Here is a 21353-nt window from a genome sequence, read left to right on the forward strand (position 1 = left end):
CTAACGCACAAACATTCCTTTGAGAAGAGACATCGCCCCCTTTTCTCTTCGTAGAAAGACCAGCCTTGGGTGGAGCAGGAGGGATAGATGAGGTAACTCGACCAGTGCCCTCAACGGGCATAGCTTGAGGAGTATGATGTGCACGGTGCCTGGCCAAAGCAGCTTGGATTCTATCGTTACCGATTAAAAAAAAAATTTCATCAACCACGAATCAAGCATCAAGGAGAACTGTAAAACTCAAAGCTCACCTAGGCTAAGGTCAAGACGGGCTAAGAAACCCTCAGTAGATCCGTAACATCGAAGGGTTGGGCTGCCTTCATCAAGCGAAGGGTCTCGGAATCTTCCTCATTGAGAAAAACCCTTGAATTTACCCATCTGATATTGGGCTGAAACGGTTCCCAATAGGAATACCCTCTAGGCCAGATCAAAAAAGAAATGATTCTTCTAGCCTTTAACCGAAGAATCCCATCCTTTGATGAATGTGTAATTGGTACACTAGGTAAGGTAAAGGTGTCAAAACCTAGTCCAAACCTTTGAGACCGATCGAAAAAACCGAGCCAAATCAAACCGATCCTTATTGGATTGGTTTTGGACTGGGGTATTACGGGACTAGCTAAAAATTGGACCAAACCAGACCGATATCAAACCAAAAATCAAATCGAATGAAACCGATATAAAAATAATTGAGTATAAGGTTATGAATAGGTGAATTGATTATCCATTGATTTCAATATTAGTGAGCAAATTTCTGGTTGTAAGGAGAATTGTTACAAATCAATGAGTATGAGGTTATGAAAATAGGGAAATTCAATTGTAACAATACTTCTTCCATTGATCTCCTTGTTTTGTTTTGTTTTTTTTTTTTTTTTAAGCATAAATGATTTGATAGTAGGGTTCATTTTGTGATTTCAATGATTTCGCTACAAACTCTATTTATCCATTGATTTAAATATTAGTTTTCTTCCATTCTTCCCCTTACAATTTATTCTTCTTTGTTCGGATTACAACATGAACATATCCTATTCATAGTTGTTTACTTATTTTGACTTTGGGAAGGTGAATTAAAGTATTTTTATTGAATCTTTCCTCACTACAAATTATGAATGTAAGATTTTATTATGGTTCAAATCCGAAAACAAACCGATCTAAATCGGTGTTAACCCGATATTGAAAAACCAAAATAAACCAAAATCGCATCAGATACAAACCAAAATTGATCGAAAATCGAGCCAAACCGACCATTTAACACCCCTAGGGTAAGGCTATACCAACCCTTTGCCTAATTTGATAGAAGGTAATAGACATGATGAAAGACAGCAATTGCCAACAGACGGCCAAGGCTTATAGAAAAAGCCATAAAACCCAGGATACTCTTCCAGGAGTTGGGGACGAGTTGGGCAGAGCTATCTGGAAATGATCAAATAGCTCACCCATGAACCCCCGAACAGCTTCGCACATGGGAAACCGAAAGCCACCGAACAGGACGTCCGTCGTAAGGTAAACTTCACCCTCGGACGGAGTATAGGAAAACTCCTCAGTTCCAGGAATCCTAATAACAACCTCGGCAGGAACATGATACTCCCTTCGAAATTCTACTATAGCTTCTACCTCAAGATGGCTAATATAATCCAGAGAAGCCCATCGGACAAAAGAAGAAAGGCCTGACCCCCTGGCAACACTAGGATCCACCGCACCTTGTGGCGGCATTTGCTGTGGGGGAAAGATATTCCTAATATTAGGGATGGTGGCCTCGGGATCCTGGGGAGGAATCAGGCTGTTACACCCGCACCCCAAATATACCCCTATACCCCGGGGCAGTTTAGACCTTACCCAATGGGTAATGCCTTATGGCTATGGTCAACACTGATGACCTTGAACTGGAAATACAATAAAAAGAATCCCCTCGAAGTTTTGGAAGTGTGGGTCAAAGTCCCGCAACTATCCTTGAAGTTTGGGCCATGACAGCAGCACCGGAGTCACGAATAGACCCACCTAAATTGAATCCGCTCGAGGATTCGCCCATGCTATCATCAGTCTTTTTGGGTTATTTTCCTATGGGACCCACATACCCGTGTCCTAGACACCCTAATTGAACCTTTGGACCATATGAACCCCTACCCTTGACATGGATTGGTTAGGTGGACCATGAAAGTGGGACCCACAAGGCCTAACTCAAGTAAATAACGAGTTGTATACACCTTAGCCTAGACCAAACTAGACCTAAAGGCTAATAGGTCTAAATGAGGCTTGGACCCAACCCAAAAAGACCCTAACTACCTAAATGGACCTAAGGGCCATGACATGGACCAAACATGACCTAATACCTAACCCAAAACCCATTTTAAGCCTAAGGACCCAACTACATTCTAAGACTCCTAACCAAACACACCCTAAGGACCCTTCTACCCCCTTAAAGCTAAAAGAATCCCTTCCATTCACTTATCTCTCCCCCTCCCCAAAACCGTGGAGGAGAAGAGACAAGAGAAGAAGAAGGCGGAGGAAGGAAGAGGGAGGAAGTAGAGGTGGAAGAGGAATGAGAGGGGAAGGGAAGAAGATGGGAGCTATGCCAAAATGGTTGGCTGCCCCACATCTCCTTCTCTTGTTAACCAGACCAAGAAGGACGAAGAAGGTGAAGGAGAAGAGATGGAAAGGAAGGGAAGAGGCCAAGGGGGCTCACATAGCCTTAGACTCCACCCCTCCATTGGAGGATCTCACCAAGGTAAGCCTCCTAAACCTAGTTCTCCTCCATTTTCCACTTTTATTTTGGTAGATTCCTTGAGTTTGGAATGACCTAGAGTTCCATTTAGGACTCAAGGTGGAGTTCGGTCCCTAGTTGGAGCTCTAATGGAGCTGACCTTGGTATGGTTTGGACCCCTTGGTGCTGCATTTGCAGTTATGGATGTTGAATCCTTGGTTTTGAACTTGAAACCCAACCCTTGGACCCTAATTGAGACTAATCCTTGTTGGATCTTGGATCCATGAGGTCAAGCCTAGGTTCTAGTGACCCTAGAAAGGCTTAGACATCCCCTCCATGATCCTGAGATGCTATGGAGCTCCAAGCTTCAGGATGGAGGTGAAACTCTTTGAAATCTAGAAAGAGACTACCAACGGACGAATGATTGGATCCATCTATCATGGTACCACCCGTCGGTCTGCCTAGTATAAACCCTGTGTGTTGGCCTGAGCGGACGAAGGCACGGATTTACTCTATTTGCCTTCGCTCGGGGCTTGTTGCTCGTGGGTCTGTCTCAAGAAATCGAACGGATGCAGGGGCGGACCCAAGAAGCACATCCGCCCGTGAATCTGCTCCTTTTTAAGTGTCTCAGGTGTTGAACGGATCAACCACTGGATTCAAGTAAGAAGATCCTCTCGTGGGTCCGCTCGCTTTTATTTTACCCTTTGGCCTGAACGGAGTCAGGGGCTATTTCACCTCTGCTGAGACCGCCCGTGAGTCTGCTCGTGCTGTCTTGGTTGAAACTTAATTTTAACCTTAAGGGCCTAGCATGGGACCCTTCTATACCTATTTTAATGCTTTCTTTTGTATGTTAGGTTGGTGCATCGGTGAGATTCATGTGAACCACGTCGGATGACACCCGATGCTTGGGGAGATTCGTGTCAATCATGTCGAGTGACACCCGAGTTAGGTAAGTGGGTTCTGGGTGACTTTGTTAGGTTTGATTATTACACTATTGATATATTAAGCATACTATGGTATATTTATAAGCATGGTGCGCATTGCATTTTATCCAATTGTGAATTGTTGAGAATGTGATAGTATGCTCACTAATGTATTGGGCTACGGTATCGGGTGTGCCGACGTCGAAACCCTAATTTATTTAAATTATGAAAACTATTGTATGTCATCCTGATCTGTATGTGACGTGCCATGCTGGTACCCGGGTAATAGATGGAATGGGACGTTGATGCACCCGGAATACCTCTCGGGACGATAGGACTTGCATATAGTATATATATTCGGCTAGGATGCTTGTTCCCTTATGCTACGACCCTTGCCAACAGGGGTTTATGTGTTGGATAGTCTGAGCACCTGCGGTTTGTGGAGGTGGGAGAGGCCAGGGCAGGGGTAGTAATGGCTATCGGGGTTTGCCACTGGGTGGTCATGATGGCTTCTACCGGAGTAGGTCCCTTGTGATAATGGAGGTCTCACTAAAGCGATAGGATAAGTGACCTTCAATATTTCCCGAGTTATCACAGTGGCATATACTTGACCGATAGAATTGTGTGCTAGGTGAAAAATGAATCTAATATTAGCATGCATCATTCCGTTTGATATTGATTGTGTGATGTATGCGCATTCCCCTTTGCTCCCTCACTAGCTAGTGTAGCTGACCCCATTGTACAACCACTTTTTAGTTTATATGCAGATTGCCTCTTGACGAGCACCGTTGAATGCGAATCAAGTGGAGTTGATGACCGTGGCTTGGATGTAGATGTACACCCAAGGACTTATGCCCTTGGGGCAATCATTTATCTATTTAATTTTTTTATTTTTTCCACAATCATGTATAACCTGTATGTTTAATTATTAAGAGAGATTGAATGGTTATGAATACTGATATTGTACTATTTGTTATCATTGGAGATCGATGCTCTATAATTTCACATATTTGAATTTAATTTTGCTTCCGCTAACTCTATGATTAGAATGATTTATTCCTTTTGATACGTTCCTTTCTGTCATCATAATGTGATGACAGGGTGGACTGTGGCTCAGGACACTGTATCTGCGATCCTGGTCGGTGTTGGGATGATGTGTAATTGTCCCAGTCATAACTCTATGTGGTAAAATATCTTACATCGGGATAGAGGCGTGACAGAGTGGTATCAGAGCAATGATGCACTGTACCGGCCACAGTCTGAACGTAACCTCTTGATTTACTCTCCACAAATTAGGTTCTGAATAAAAAAAATAAAATCTCAAGAACATAAATGGTTGTGTGCAGACATAGGGAGAAGGCTGCTTATGGTGAAATAAGAATCTAGATGATAATAGACAATATGAAACTTAGAACTCGAACATAGGTAATTAAGCTACAGCTATGTAATTGCTTGGTTGAGTCTTAAATAGATTCTAGGCGGTTATGTATATATGTTATAATTTGTGTTCAGTATTATATTAATTTAACCAACCATAATAATCCACAATGATCTAAAAGTGGGAATTAATTATATATATATATATATATGACGCTAAATACAATTTTTTTTCAAAGATTTTGATTTTCCTAGAGGCAACTAGTGTACTTCACCATTTAACACCTGTGATTCTATCCTGTTTAACTCAATCCTTCGAATTCAACCATGATTGTATCATTTCCTATTTGGGCATGTCTGTGCCCTCTCCAATCTAAATATCAGATTTCACCTGTCCGACCCAAAGCACTTGATAGTAGCTACGCAAGATCATTGTGTGCATCCATTAATTTTAAAGGTTTCCAGATGTTTTCACACTGTTTGATCAAAAGGAAAGGAGAAGAGAAAAGAAATGCAAGAGACTAAAGGAAAGTAAAATGAAAATAGTTCCACAGAGTACCCATTAAGGGCAAAGACTAAGAGAACTAATAAAATAATTTTTGAGAATTGTCGGAGGAAAGGAGCTGAGTCAGTCATCTTCGTCGTCGCCACCACCACGACCGAGGAAGAAGTTGATGTCGCCTACACCCCGCTCTATATCCGCCATACGCCAAGCTTGGGCATTGAGCTACTTACCGATCCAATTGAAGCCATCTACCACCTGCATGCCAAGCTGTTTGATGGCCATTGATAAGTCATTACCTCCCCCTGTGACCCTTGAGGTACCTGTTGCAAATGGTTTGGGACCCCGGAGCCCAGAATCGGCATCACTGTCATTTTCCTCATCATCTCTAATTCCTTTTCCCTTACCATGCTGAATCTGTCCCCCTGCACTATCATAAATAGGGTATAGGTTCATCTCTCGCAACGTGTCGAACCCGATAGGCTCCCGAGTGCTTGACTTATTGGGTTCCTGGTCCAGATCTACCTCGAAGCAGAGGAAAACCCAAGTGAGTAATCGGCCGTAGGGCAGTGTGTGCCTTCGAGTGGAATCCATAACAGTGCGAGCTATGTGCTTCATGATTATATAAGGGAGACAAATAGGTTGGCCAGTATATAGGGAGTGAGCCAATACCGCGGACATCAGAGAAGGGTGTGTGCTGCTCACCTTGGAGGGAACCAGATTTGTTTTAGCAAGGAAAATAAGGATCCACCGAGAAGGAGAAAACTTGGAAAGATCTTTATTCTTCTTATATCTATTGTTTGTTAAAACTTGGAACAACTCTTTACTCTCCTCTGGGTGCAGGCTTGTGTCTGGATGGTCGTCCGAAGAATAGTAAACCTTTTTCCCTTTTGCTGAAACATCGAGAATAATTCCCAACTCCTTGGTGGTAAAGCTGATGGCAACTCCCTTCACAAGAGTAGTCAGTCTGAGGTCACCATCGTCCCCCTCAGTCAACAGCAAGTTTGAGTAGAATTCTCTGACCAAAGCAGGGTAGTAAAACTCAGGCAAAACTAGCATGTTGGACCATTCCAACCTCTCAAATCTAGTCTCCGCCTGGTATGCCAACATTTCCTCCATTGCTATGTCCCTTTCCATGAGGATTCTCCTGCTAAAAATACGTCCCTGGGAATATCCCTCGGCCCCTTCAGTGGTCAACTGAGACACCCAGTGAGTGATAGGAATGGCAGGCACGACAGTAGTGTTCCGCTTTCTTTTTGGAGCCATGAGGTCACCTACACATATGAGGCAACATCAAGTAGAATAGCAAGAAGGTAAGCCAAATTGGAATAATGATGTATATGATTGGCAAGTATGTTTAGAGAAGTAAAATGCCCAATTGGTGTGGAGATGATTTGAATGGAAGACTAGGCATGATGGAAAATCAAAGGAGGAGTGCATATAAATGTGATGTATAGTGATAATATGTATGATGGGGATGTGGGAAATCATTGGGGACAAGTTGGAGAAAGGAGAAGAGACAAGAATATTATGTAAATAAAGCCCCACGTGTAATCTCTTATGTGTAGATGTGAAGGATTGGACTGAAGTAAGCAATGAGCATATATTGATTATCTCACACCCCATTATATGTCAATAAAACAAGTTGTGGAATGGAATACTCCAACTTGAGAGAAGAACCATTGTTGAGGAAAGAGAATGAATACCAAGGATTGTACAAGTAATCTCAAGAATATAGAAGTCATTTGGGAATACATTAAGGAGATAGACTCCAAGGATTTTATCTACTATTATAAAATGTATGAGAAAAGTACTTGATGGTATATCAATAAAATGATTTGACAAAGTCTAGGTACATGTAATGGATTAAGCATGAACTTGAAAGGTTTCTCAAGCATGAAAGAATGGAAGAGCTTATTCAATCAAGAGTTGGAACTTAGCCAAGATAACTAACGAAGCCAGTTAAGTAATCCCTAAAATGCTTAAAAGAATACAATGAACAAGTATGAAGCCGTCCCTATAGTGCCATTGATCGTTAGAGCCTGATTCCCAACCCAAAACCCTTAGCCTAGACCCATTTTGGCATGAACTTGGTGTTTGTGGCCATAAGAATGCAAGTAAAATCAAGACATGAGCATATTTGGGATGAATTATCAAAAATCCAAGAAGAAATGAAGGAGAATATGAAGAGACACAAGCAAAATTTCTCAATGAGAAGTATAAAGGATTTAAAGGAAAATGGAGAAGACAAATTTTACCTTTATCCAGTAGGAAGTGATCTTTGAGGCTTGATGTTGCAAGAGAACTCCTCAAGGAATCTGTAGAGCATTTCTCCCTCTCCCTGCGGTTGTGCTTTCTCTTGGAGCCAAAGTGAGTTTTGAAACTCACGGTTTCTGTTTTGTTGAAATTCCTCGAACGGATAAACAAATGGAATCAGTTATCGTGACTCCGCTCGTCAATCTGCCCCACCTAGAATTTGAAAAATTTATGATTTTATAACTGACCGGATCAACGAACGGATCCACCGCCATGAGTCTGCCCTTAGATCCGATCTATTCATATTCTCTCAGACTTTTGATCTTCTGAGAACGGATGAACGAACGGATTCACATTCCGCATCCGCCCGTTAGTCCGCTCTCCCTGTCTTGCGACGGAAACACGAACGGAACCGGAGTACTGACACCGCTCGTGAGTCCTCTCGTTGTTCTTTTAGGATTTTGAGCCTAGACTTTTGAGACCTTTTGATCACCCCTTGTGTGATGATTTCCTATTTATACCCTAGGTTGGACACCCATTTTGCTTGGCCCATGCATGATTAATTGCTTGTCTTAGATGTAACCCATGATGTCTATATTCTTGGGCCTACATCGGCTAGACTAGTTAATAAGTAATGGCAGACATTAATGATCGTCGTGACTCCCCTCTTACCATGGAGGGAGGAGAGTTACTCTTGGGGATGAGGACCCTTAGGTCCCGTGAATGAGTAGACTTAGACCTTATTGATAGGAAGCCTAACCCCGTGGGCAGATATTAAGAAAGGGAAAGTATTGGGCTGACTTGAACTGGTTCATTTGAAATGAGCCACAGAGACCATGTGTATTTGGAGGCCCTTCGTGACACCCCGAATTAGTGACAACTCTATTTGTACTTTACTTGGTTCCTCCAAACCATGTTTAGATTCATAAAGGGAGTCATACACCATGAGTTGACTTTTCGAAAAGACTTAGCAAACCATACTCGAAGACTCTTGTCCTTATGATTTGACCTAGGTGACAGATATGTCCATAGGAATATGAATGCAATTCTTGAATTTTGCCTATGGATTGGTGTGGTATACGTATATATGTATATGTATATAGGCATATCTCTTAAGACCTTCGACTTGTGTGACTAGAGTGATTCTCCAGTACTACAAGTATAACCTTACCTAGGCCTTACTGCGATCACTTAGTTAAGCCCTGACCCTTGGTCATGTTGATCACGGGTTAATAGTTTGTGAACTTGATAATGACTGGGTAGATTAATTAGTATAAGTTGACTTAGACCTACCATTGGATGTGGTTTGGCTCTCGAAAGAGGACCATAATAGACTTTTTCCCTGTATAGTCACTGTGAGATGGGTTTAAAGGTTTTGAAGGCTGAAACTGAAGGATGTAATAAGACCTTCTCCAACGACAGGTATGAATGGAGTAATGGGTCACCAAATGCGTTCCCTCTGTACTGGGAATAATAGGAGATTCCATCAATATTCCAAGTCATTCTAAAGTTGGGTGAGGTAATGAGATAACCAGAAGTGAAAGCATTCAGAGTATGAACCCTATAGTGGAGAATGGATAGGTTGATCCCTGTAACCCAGGTGTGACCAGAGTTGTGAGGGCCAGAGTGGTGCCCTACATACTAGACTAAACCACTAGGAATAGGAAAGTTCCCTAGATTTTAGACCAAGTAATATCCCTTGACCTACTGGTATGGTATGACCACCATCTCTAACAGTTAAAATTGAGCCAGGGTATTATGGACCACACCCTTGTGGTAATGTGACCATATGAGGAAATGAAGTGTAGAACCTGACCTGTGTGTCAACTAGACACTACCTCACCTTGACCTGACCTTGACTTAGCTCTAGTAGTGGGTATTTGAAGATATTGTTGTTTAACAAGCCTTCGCCCTTGAGACCCAGGTTACCTAAATTTCGAGGAAAAATTTTTTAATAAGGTTGGGGGGATGTTACACCCGCACCCTAAATATACTCCTATACCCCGGGGCAGTTTAGACCTTACCCAATGGGTAATGCCTTATGGCTATGGTCAACACTAATGACCTTGAACTGGAAATACCATAAAAAGAATCCCCTCGAAGTTTTGAAAGTGTGGGCCAAAGCCCCGCCACTTTTCTTGAAGTTTGGGCCATGACAGTAGCACCAGAGTCACTAACGGACCCACCTAAACTGAATCCGCTCGAGGATCCGCCAGTGCTGTCATCAGTCTTTTAAGGTTATTTTCCTATGGGATCCACATACCCATGTCCTAGACACCCTAATTGAACCTTTGAACCATATGAACCCCTACCCTTGCCATGGATTGGTTAGGTGGACCATGAAAGTGGGGCCTACAAGGCCTAACTTAAGTAAATAATGAGTTTTATACACCCTAACCTAGACCAAACTAGACCTAAAGGCTAATAGGTCTAAATGAGGCTTGAACCCAACCCAAACAGACGCTAACTACCTAAATGGACCTAAGGGCCATGACTTGGACCAAACATAGCCTAATACCTAACCCAAAACCCATTTTAAGCCTATGGACCCAACTACATTCTAAGACCCCTAACAAAACACACCCTAAGGACCCTTCTACCCCCTTAAAGCTAAAAGAATCCCTTCCAGTCACTTATCTCTCTCCCTCCCCAAAATCGTGGAGGAGAAGGGACAAGAGAAGAAGGTGGAGGAAGGAAGAGGGAAGAAGTAGAGGTGGAAGAAGAGTGAGAGGGGAAGGGAAGAAGATGGGAGCTATGCCAAAATGGTTAGCTGCCCCAAATCTCCTTCTCTTGCTGATCGGACCAAGAAGGAAGAAGAAGGTGAAGGAGAAGAGATGGAAAGAAAGGGAAGAGGCCAAGGGGGCTCATTTAACCTTGGACTCCACCCCTCCATTGGAGGATCTCACCAAGGTATGCCTCCCAAACCTAGTTCTCCTCCATTTTCCCCTTTTATTTTGGTAGATTCCTTGAGTCTGGAATGACCTAGAGTTCCATTTGGGACTCAAGGTGGAGCTCGGTCCCTAGTTGGAGCTCTAATGGAGCTTACCTAGGTATGGTTTGGACCCCTTGGTGCTGCATTTGCAGCCATGGATGTTGAATCCTTGGTTTTGAACTTGAGACCCAACCCTTGGACCCCAATTGAGACTAATCCTTATTGGATCTTGGATCCATGAGGTCAAGCCTAGGTTTTAGTGACCCTAGAAAGGCTTAGACATCCCCTCCATGATCTTGAGATGCTATGGAGCTCCAAGCTTCAAGCTGGGGCTGAAACTCTTTGAAATCTCAGAAGAGACTACCGGCAGACGAATGACTGGATCCATCTATTGTGGTACCGCCCTTCAGTCTGCCCAGTATAAACCCTGTGTGTTGGCCTTAGCGGACGAAGACACGGATTCACTCTGTTTGCCTCCGCCCAGGGCTTGTTGCTCTTGAGTCTGTCTTAGGAAATCAAACGGATGTAGGGGCGGACCCAAGAAGCACATCCGCTCGTGAATCCGTTCCTTTTTAAGTGTGTCTCAGGTGTCAAATGGATCAACCACTGGATTCAAGTAAGAAGATCTGCTCGTGGGTCCGCTCATTCTGATTTTACCCTTTGGCCTGAACGGAGTAAGGGGCGGATTCACATTTGCTGAGACCGCCCGTGAGTCCGCTTGTGTTGTCTTGGTTGAAAATTAATTTTAACCTTGAGGGCCTAGCATGGGACCATTCTATACCTGTTTTAATACTTTCTTTTGTATGTTAGGTTGGTGCACCGATGAGATTTATGTGAACCATGCCGGATGACACCCGATGCTCGGGGAGATTCATGTCAATCATGCCGAGTGACACCCGAGTTAGGTGAGTGGGTTTTGGGTGACTTTGTTGGGTTTGATTACTACATTATTGATAATATTAAGCATACTATGGTATATTTATAAGCATGGTGCGCATTGCATTTTATCCAATTGTGAACTGTTGAGAATGTGATTGTATGCTCACCAATGTATCGGGCTACGGTGCCAGGTGTGCCGGCGCCGGAACCCTAATTTATTTAAATTATGAAAACTACTATATGTATGTGCTGTGCCATGCTGGTACTCGGGTACTAGATGGAATGGGACGTTGATGCACCCAGAATACCTCTCGGGATGATAAGACTTGCATATAGTATAGATGCGGCTAGGATGCTTGTTCCCTTATGCTACGACCCTTACCAACAAGGGTTTATGTGTTGGATAGTATAAGCACTTGCGATCTGTGGAGGTGGGAGAGGCCAGGGTAGGGGTAGTGATGGCTATCAGGGTTTGCCATTGGGTGGTCATGATGGCTTCTACCGGCGCAGGTCCCTTGTGATAACTGAAGTCTCACTGGGGCAATAGGATAAGTGACCCTCAGTGTTTCCCGAGTTATCACAGTAGCATATACTTGACCGATAGAATTGTGTGCTAGGTGGAAAATGAATCTAACATTAGCATGCATCATTCCGTTTGATATTGATTGTGTGATGTGTGCGCATTTTCCTTTGCTCTCTCACTAGCTAGTGTAGCTAACCCCTTTGTTCAACCCCTTTTTAGTTTATATGCAGATAGCCTCTTGACGAGCATCGTTGGATGCGAATCAAGTGGAGTTGATGACCGTGGCTTGGATGTAGATGTACACCCAAGGACTTGTGCCCCCCTTGGGGCAATCATTTATCTATTTAATTTCTGTATTCCTTCTACAATTATGTATAACCTGTATGTTTAATTATTAGGAGAGATTGAATGATTACGAACACTGATATTGTACTATGTGTTATCATTAGAGAACCGATGCTCTATAATTTCACATATTTGAATTTAATTTTGCTTCCGCTAACTCTGTGATTGGAACAATTTATTCATTTTGGTACGTTCCTTTCTGTCATCATAATGTGATGACAGAGTGGACTATAGCTCGGGACACTGCATCTGTAATCCTGGTAGGTATTGGAATGATGTGTAATTGTCCCAGTCATACCCCTATGTGGTAAAATATCTTACATCGAGATAGGGGCGTGACACATACCCCCCCCCCCAGGAAACAAATCTCAGTTAGCAAAAGTCAACACAACAGAAGAAGAAACAAGATTTCCATTGAGGATTTGATGAGAAGAAGAAGAAGAAGAAGCAGAATGCGATGGAGAAGCCAATAATAGAAATCCCAAAAAGTTAAAAGATAAACGCTTACTGATTGAAAGTTCATAAGAGGAGAAGCAGCGCAAGAAGACTTTACTACGCACATGAAGGAATGAACAGGAGCAAAAGGAAGAAGCAGAGCACCTCAGAAACCGCCAAGAAAGAAGAGAACACTGTAGAAACTGGAAAAGAAGAAATCATAAAAAAAAAGTGACTTCAATCAAAGAAGGAAACCAAGGAGAAATGAGCATGGCTCATTAAATATGCCACGAAAGTCGCGCCCACAAAATGAACCAACGCACGCTTGAAATGACGGGATTCAAATTTTTGAAAAGGAAACCCTTCACTCCCTCACGTTGAACAACATGCCCGATGACGTGGAGCATCCCCGTAGGCCTAGCTAAAACCCTCAAAACCCCTTACCACGACTCTGGTGGCTACTGAAGCGACAAGCATCATGACTCCAAGACACCTGGATTGACAAGATAGAGTCTAGCCCAAGGCTTAAGCCAGGCAGTCAAGTCATAAGAAAGAACCAAATGGATACCTTGCTTCAATTACAGGTCCGGAAGACCGCTCAGACGAAGGAAAAATTGGGGAGGACATCCCACTGTGAGGAACGAAAAGGATTCCCAAAGAAGGCATCAAGCCATTCGGACAAAGACAAAGACGCTAGAAACCGTACTGTGCAACATTCCTTACTCCAACAAACCTTAGTAGGTCCGTTAGGGTAGGGGTCTTATGTAATACCAAAAATATAACCTCCCAATGGGATCGTGTCATGTCACCAAGGAGCAGGGACCCGAGATCCAGTGGATCACACCCAAGATCCAGATCCATGAAGAAAACACCAGGCACAGCCTCAGGGGTCATGTAACCCTCCATTCCTATATGGACTACTAAAGAGGAAGTCGAGACAAAGGAAAGAGAGGATCTCGCTCTTAAGGAGATCACACTCAGAGATATTCACAGAGAATAGAAACTACCATGCTGGGACTCTCATAAGAACCGCCTATCTTCCAGATAAATGCTATATATACTCAGGTATAGCCCCTTACAAACCATCTTCAGTATTCTCAATTGTTGCTAAAAGAGATCTGACTTAGGCATAGGAGAATCCCCCGCAGGTGAAACCCGACCCTCTGGTGTCCACCTTGTTCTCTTGTGCAGGTCTAAGCCCAGGAGGACCCTTGGTGGAGATTTCTTAACCCAACAGTAGGTATAAGATGAAAGTCAATACATCATATTGTTGTGATTTGAGTAATAGGAACTTGTGGTATTCAGGAACGTTTTCTCCATCCAAAGAGGACACAGTAGATGAAGAAGAATTAGGTTCGTTGAGGTTGGGCTTGATGGATCGTTTGGGTGCCATGGAATCGAAATGATCCCTGGTCTTACTGGTGCCTCAGCTGCTCCTCTGCCTCCAATACATCATCGTTGCGGCTAGGTTTATCATCTCTAGTTGCCTTTTTTAAAACCCTTTTGCCTTCCGTCGATCTTCTCTATCTCCTCACATAAATTTCTAGAATTTTTTTTTATCTCTGGGATTTTGTTGCAGAGCTTCCTCTTTTGATTTTAATCAAACAATCCACCTGAAGAATAAATATTCTCTGACGTTAGAAAGAAAGAAAAAAGAATGGTAGAAGAGCAAAGGTTCGAAGCTTCAGAAGGACACTAGCATTGCACCAACAATTGCGGGTTCCTGGGAGCCCCGAAACCCTAAATCTATGTTCCAAGTGCTATAGAGACCTCCGCGGGGTGCACCGGTACCCCGAGCAGCACAGTTGCATGTTCAATTTCTAGGCTCTGGGAAAGGAGGCCATGGCCAAGGCCAACCCTGTCGTCAAGGCCGAGAAACTCGAGAAGATCTGAATCTGTTTCTGACATGAACATGATGGAGCCGAAACCCAATCTAGTCTGATGAAATGAGGACCAGAGCGTTTGATGGTTGTAGTGATGAAGGGATCAGAGATATCTGGTTCACTTGTTAAGCTTGGATAAACGGAGACAAGGATCTAAAGTTATCGCCGATGAAGCTTTCCGCTTTGGATGCCGCCAGTGATGGATAGATGTAAGCTTTTCAGAATGCCATTTTATTTTTCTTTTCTTCCATTGTAGGCCATAATAAACAATTCTTATTTTTGGGTAAATTTTGGGTTTGACCCTTAAGGGTATTATGGGAAGTTCACCCTTTTATAAGGGTAATTTTGCCATTATAAAAGAATTAACAGCGACTTAACTGCACAGACCTAACTGAGTAGACTAAGTTGAAATAGAATCATAAAGTAAGGGGTATCTGTGATATTTTCCAATGTTTGGGGTATCTGTGATATATTGTATACTTATAGGGGGTATCCGTGAAATTTTTCCCTTTTTTTTTTTTTCATAAGATGTTATGGGCGGAGATTATAAACGAATTTCGTAAGTTGAGATAGATTGGGTTCTGAATCACAAGTTTGGGAGAGATCTCTAACAGGCAGTATGTCCCTACGCCAGCATGCTAGTGTGAGGATAATTACATGGAGGTTGCCCCGGTGGTTGTCCTGACGATGATGAGTATCCCTTGAGGCTGAGAGACATTGTATCTATGGATTTAGGAGGTTTTTCATGCTCTTTGATAAGTCCACCAAATCGTTTATGCAAAATGACCAAAATAACCTTGAAGAGAAAACATGATAAACATTTATTATTAATCTAAAAAATGTGCAAGTCACCAAAAGAACAGATTTTTTTTTTTTGGTGAAAAATAACGGATTATTTTACCATACCCAAATTTGGTACGAATATGAACTCATTTGCCCCTTCATTAAAAAAAGATTCTATTTTTGACAAGTGGGACCCATACTAGAGGCAATTCATGCTTACCAATATTATCCCCTATTTTCATACCAAAATGTAGTATGCGAAATAAGGAGAAAAATGGCTTTTGAATCACTCAATTCGGGCATACAGATCATAAGTTATAATCATTTGGACATTCCAAACTAACCCTGGATGGACTAGGCCCAGCCCAATACACTTTGGAACTAGCCCGGTTCAAAATAGAACCATAAAGAGAGACACGAAAAGCACTATCAACATCTTGACTTGAGTTCAATAGTCAAACGGCCCGAACCGACATGGATCTGACCTAGTATCAACATAGATGAGCCATTTAAACCCCTCTACTCGATGTTGAATGATGTTCTTTGACACCACTTCAATGTCGCCTAACCTTGGATCGATGTCAGAAGAAGTTAAAAAAATGCATTTAAGGTTGTTTGTGGAGTAACTTCATGGCCATTTTGAGTTATCTCCCAATTGGATTTTTGAGAAGCTTAAAACATAATAAAGGTAAATATTTGAATTAGCTTCTATATGAAATATCAGAGTTGGATGTTATGACTCGATCTTCAAGGCTGGCACGTGTGCTGCAAAGAAAAGCTGTGTATGCATATCATGTATCTTCAAGATATATTTTGGGGTACTTACATTTATATTTTGCTCAAGGTTAAAACATTAAGGTTGTAGCCCTTCGAGTTCTCTGTATGTTGGAAAAAGAAACGGATCAAACAGACGTCGGGTGGAAAAATTACGGCCATTTTCGTGAAGGTGCACAATAGCCAATCTCGATGTTGAGCTTCTATCGACCGACACTATGTTGATGTCGACTCGGGGCATGTCAATGTCGAACAGAGCCATTCTAATGTCAAATTCTGCGAATATGAAATTCATCTAACCTTCCATAATTGAGTGATTTTGATTTCTATCACGCATGAGAACTTATTTAAAAACTATAACTCGTTTATGGACAATCTTAGATCCTTTGGACATGAGGTGGGCCACGCATGTATGTAAAATGATAACATTGGATTTAGTTTCGGACCCGACCAACAACTTTTTGGTCACGTTCGTATTGAAAGGCCAACTTAGAACTTTAATACATAACAATGAAGGATAACCTGGTTATCACAAATATAAACTGAATAACCTCATTGATTGAGAAGAACATCATTCACATATGGACGGCTAAGAAGAAGGCATCATCACACCGTAGATGGGTGAGAGCGTGGTCACACAGTTTCTAGAGAGAGTAGCTCCCTAAAGAAGAGGTCGCCCCTTCACAACAAATGACTGAATCTAAGAGTACTAGACTATTCCTAATTTCCTACTCTCTCAAATTCCACCATGTGTAACCTTGCATGACAACTAAAACCGAATCTTCCTAACACGTGTCCATACACACCACAAATCTCAAAAAATCACCTCTCTTTCAACCTATAAACTTCATCGACACAAAAACAGGTATCTCATCTCTCTCTCTCTCTCGCTCTCTTTTTCTCTCTCTCTCTCTCTCTCTCTGGTAGAGATAAACATCAGAGGGGAAGAATAGGTAAGAATGGCGGATCGTCATAGCAGCCCTGGCCAAGCACAGAGGCCAACTGCAAGAGCAGCTACCGGTGGCGGTGGCGGTACATTCCTGAGGAAACTGCAAGTCCATGCTCCCAATTCCACACAACTTATGGGTTTCTTAACGCTGATGATCTCTGGAAGTATACTGCTTCTCCTCACAGGGCTAACGCTGAGTGCCAGCGTTTTGGGATTGATCTTCATCACTCCGTTGATCCTGTTGACCAGCCCGATATGGGTACCGGCAGGAACATTGCTATTGATAGGTGTGAGTGGATTCCTATCCATGTGTGGGTTCGGAGTGGCGGTGGTGGCAGGGCTATCGTGGATGTATAAGTACCTCAGAGGGAGGCATCCTCCGGGATCTGACAGTTTAGATTACGCCAGGAGAAGGCTTGCGGATACGGCTTACCACGTCAAGGATTACGCCAGGGAGTATGGTGGCTACCTGCACAGTAGGGTCAAGGACGCCGCACCTGGCGCTTAAGAATTGAAATGTACTGCTTCTGCCTTCTCGTTCATTATACGATTGCTGTGGTGGTGGTCACTGGTTGTTCTCTTTTGTTTCCCTCATCTTTCTTAGCTTTTATCATCTCCCCCATCCCCCTTTTTGTCTCTTTTCGCTTATTAGTACATCGAATGGTATAATTTTGATGTAGAGATGTGATTATAAATGAATATTTGTTGTGTGTTGCACAAAAGTTTCTTTTGTGGTCATTCCACAAGTTCAAGTGCAACATGTAGGAAGAGTGATGCATGAGGGGGATTCAATTTTGTAGTGGAGTTCAAATGCAACATTAAGGAAGATTGATGCATGCTGGGGACCCAATTTTGTAGTGGCTCCATTAATTAGTCCACTCTCAAAGAGCAGGGTTTTCAATGTAAATGAGGAATCCCGCTTTCAATCATAATCATCGCTCACTGGATGTACCATTACCTAATTGATTAATTAGAACGCTACCTCGTAGCGTGGCCCCACAATGGAGCAAATGCGAAATCATCATGGGGCGGGATTTCCGCCCTTTCCATGAGTAATGTCGCACCCTTTTATGATTTATATATGTGCAGGGCACGCGACGAATCATACAATATGGTCCTAGCCAGATGAGTGGATCTTTACCTTCTCAAGTGCTACCTCACTGGGTAGTACATCTTTAAAGTTCGTCCACTTAGATTCATTGTCACTGTTTGATGCTCGATTATGGGCATTGGCAGTGCATCACACTTGAGAGGGTAAAAATTTATAAATTTTTTTTATTAGTTTATCAAAATCCAGTCTATTCTTTTAACAATATTAACATATTATCATATGCAATGACAGTTTTGACCTTGTATCTTTAAGGGTGTGGCCAGCTGATCTCCATCCATATGACAAGAAAATATTGTTCAAGATCAAAGGGAGGACATTTTAGAATTTAACCCAAAATAAAAAATATAGGTCAACATCAAAGAGAGGAGATTTTAGAATTAAAACCAAAATCAATGATTGGATGGAGGTGATATAGGGCTACCTTAAATAGTGTTTCCAAATGTTACCTATAAATCAGTACCGATATACTTAAATATGGCCAACCAATGGTAACACGACATGTTGCGATTAGCATGGACGATATGATGGATAAGCCCATCAGGTCAAGCCCGCATAATACCCGACTAACCCGGAAAGGGAGCTTCAGTTATAAAAAGATACCATCCCCACGTGGAAGGTGACACCCATCCAAGTCCTAATGTATCGCAGTCAGTCAGCACTGTAATCCTACAAGGAAACCATATTCCCTGTTGAGTGGCAATATGGAAACTCCTAACAGTAATGGACTCCTATTAACTAGGGAAACACTTTCCCCTCACAAGATCTCCTACCATGAATAGAAGACTCAAGATACGAGACTCTCCATCACCACCTCTACGTACAGTGCACACTATATATACTCAAGTATAGTTGTATAGATCACAACGATCATCTTAAATTCTAATAATTTTCCTGCTGCTAAAGAAGCCTAACTTAGGCATTGGAGAGTCCCCTGCCGGTGAAGACCGGCTGTCCCTTGCTTATCTGTTCCTTTGTGCAAGTTACACTCCCAGAGGCTCCACCCGACGGTTTACTACAAAATGTTGACTTTTTAGCCGCGGTTTTTTCCGTGGCAATAGGTCCTCAAACCGTGGGTAAAGATCAATGACCGCGGTTTTAAGACCCATGGTGAAATCTACCGTGGTATTTGAAAAACTATCTTTGGCCGCGGTTAAAAATCCGCGCGTGTATTAGAATTTTTGCCACGGTTTAAAATAAACGTGGCTATATGTCAAAATCTCTTTTTAGAGTCATTCTTTTTTTTTTTTTTGGTAAAACCTTTTTAGAGTAATTCATTATTTTTTATTTAGAAAAATACTTTTACATTTAACCACGGTTATGAAACACCGCGGCTAAATGTAAGTGTTTTAATAAAAAAAAAAAATCGGAATAACCCACCCCGACCGGCTTCGGTGGGGGAGGTTATTCCCGGCACGGTCAGCACATTGCTCCCCTGCCTCCATCCCCACCATGATCTTGCTATACGCCTGCCCCTTCACACTGTTATGGTTATCCAAATTCATAGCCAAAGTGCTTCTTTAACATCATCACTAAGACGAGAGAAGATAGACCAGGATATTTGAATTTCTAAATTAACTATATATCAATTCGCAACTAATCTTGTTGTAGAATACATAATCACAGTTGCTCACAATTATAGATACAAAAGGCTAAAGGTATGAAAACAGAAGATGAAAGATTGTCCCTAAAATATTCTGACTACTAAGAGACTCAAAATGGAAAATCACAGAAGAAAGTAAACTGAAGATGAGAAGATGAAAGGAATACCTACGTGCAGGAATTTAAAATCTTCGATAATCTCAATGGCATATGCAAATAGATAGGCACGAAACATCAAAAGAATAAAATAAAAATTACCCGAAAAAAATCCACCAATAGCTTTAAAAAACAAAAAAGGAACGAAATCTTATGGGGAGAAGTGGGGAAAAAAACGAAGAAGAAGACGGCGTCTGAAGTATAAAAAGTTCTCTTAAATAACTGATCATCCACTAAACTGGAAGACAAACATGGAAACCAAATCGAGCCGATGAGAGCGAGAACTAACTAAACAAGTAAAACTATAACCAAATCAATCAAAGAAAAACAAAATAAGAGATGAAGGAAAACAATCCCGTACTTGAGGAGGAGCCAAGAGACCAGGATGATAGAGAGATTATTACAGCTGGTGCTGAAGAATCAAGGCCTGCTGTTGCTATTTCAATGTCTGTTGTTGCATTTTTCTTTACCGAATATAAAATCCGCAGATGAATCGAAGGACGCAGACGGCCCTGCTACTAACCCCACCTATGTACAACACTAATGTCCTGCTACATCCTCAAACCACCGGTACCCCACCCCTACCCTTCACCCCACCGCCCTACTGCATCCTCAAACCACCGTTACTTCTCCTTTGCCCCTTCACTCCACCTGCAACAGAAGAGTTTCTTCTTATTCAGATGAATTCCGAAAAGGGAGAGGCGGGGAATAAGAGCGGGAATGTGAAAATTCAGGCGGCTTTTTTTTTAGTTCAAAATTTTGCTATATGGCCGCAGTATATTAAACCGTGGTGTATATATTTATACGTGTCGATTTGCAATTGGTTCATTGAGTTCACATATAGTTGCGGTTACAGCTAACCGCGGTGATATAGTGATATACAGCTGCGGTTATAGACAACCGGGGCGACATAGTGATATATAGCTGCAATTACTCATAACCGCGGGTATATATATATATATATGTAGTATTATTATTATTATTATTATAAATCCAAAATCATTCACAACAATTTTATTCATTTATAAAAAAAAAATATTTTAAGAAAGACTTCAAATAATATTTATATGAAAATTTTTTTTTTTTTAAAATCCCAGAACAATCAGAAAAGTATACTAAAAAATAAAAATAATTATTCAATAGAGCAGGCATAAAAATTATATATTTTTTCATCAAATGGTGAAAAATATAAAATCCAAAAAATCAAATACACTATTAAAATTAAAACTGG

General features: G+C 41.9%; 1 protein-coding gene across 1 annotated transcript; it reads left to right on the forward strand.

Moving 5' to 3' along the window:
- Positions 1–17253: 17253 nt before the first annotated feature.
- Positions 17254–17764, forward strand: LOC122648843 (oleosin G-like). Its single transcript, XM_043842108.1, has one exon. It carries the CDS (start codon positions 17267–17269, stop codon positions 17762–17764), a length of 498 nt encoding a protein of 165 aa, XP_043698043.1. The 5' UTR covers positions 17254–17266.
- The last annotated feature ends 3589 nt before the right edge of the window (positions 17765–21353 follow it).

The sequence above is a fragment of the Telopea speciosissima genome, chromosome 1, assembly GCF_018873765.1.
Source record: "Telopea speciosissima isolate NSW1024214 ecotype Mountain lineage chromosome 1, Tspe_v1, whole genome shotgun sequence".
NCBI classification, from domain to species: Eukaryota; Viridiplantae; Streptophyta; class Magnoliopsida; order Proteales; family Proteaceae; genus Telopea; species Telopea speciosissima.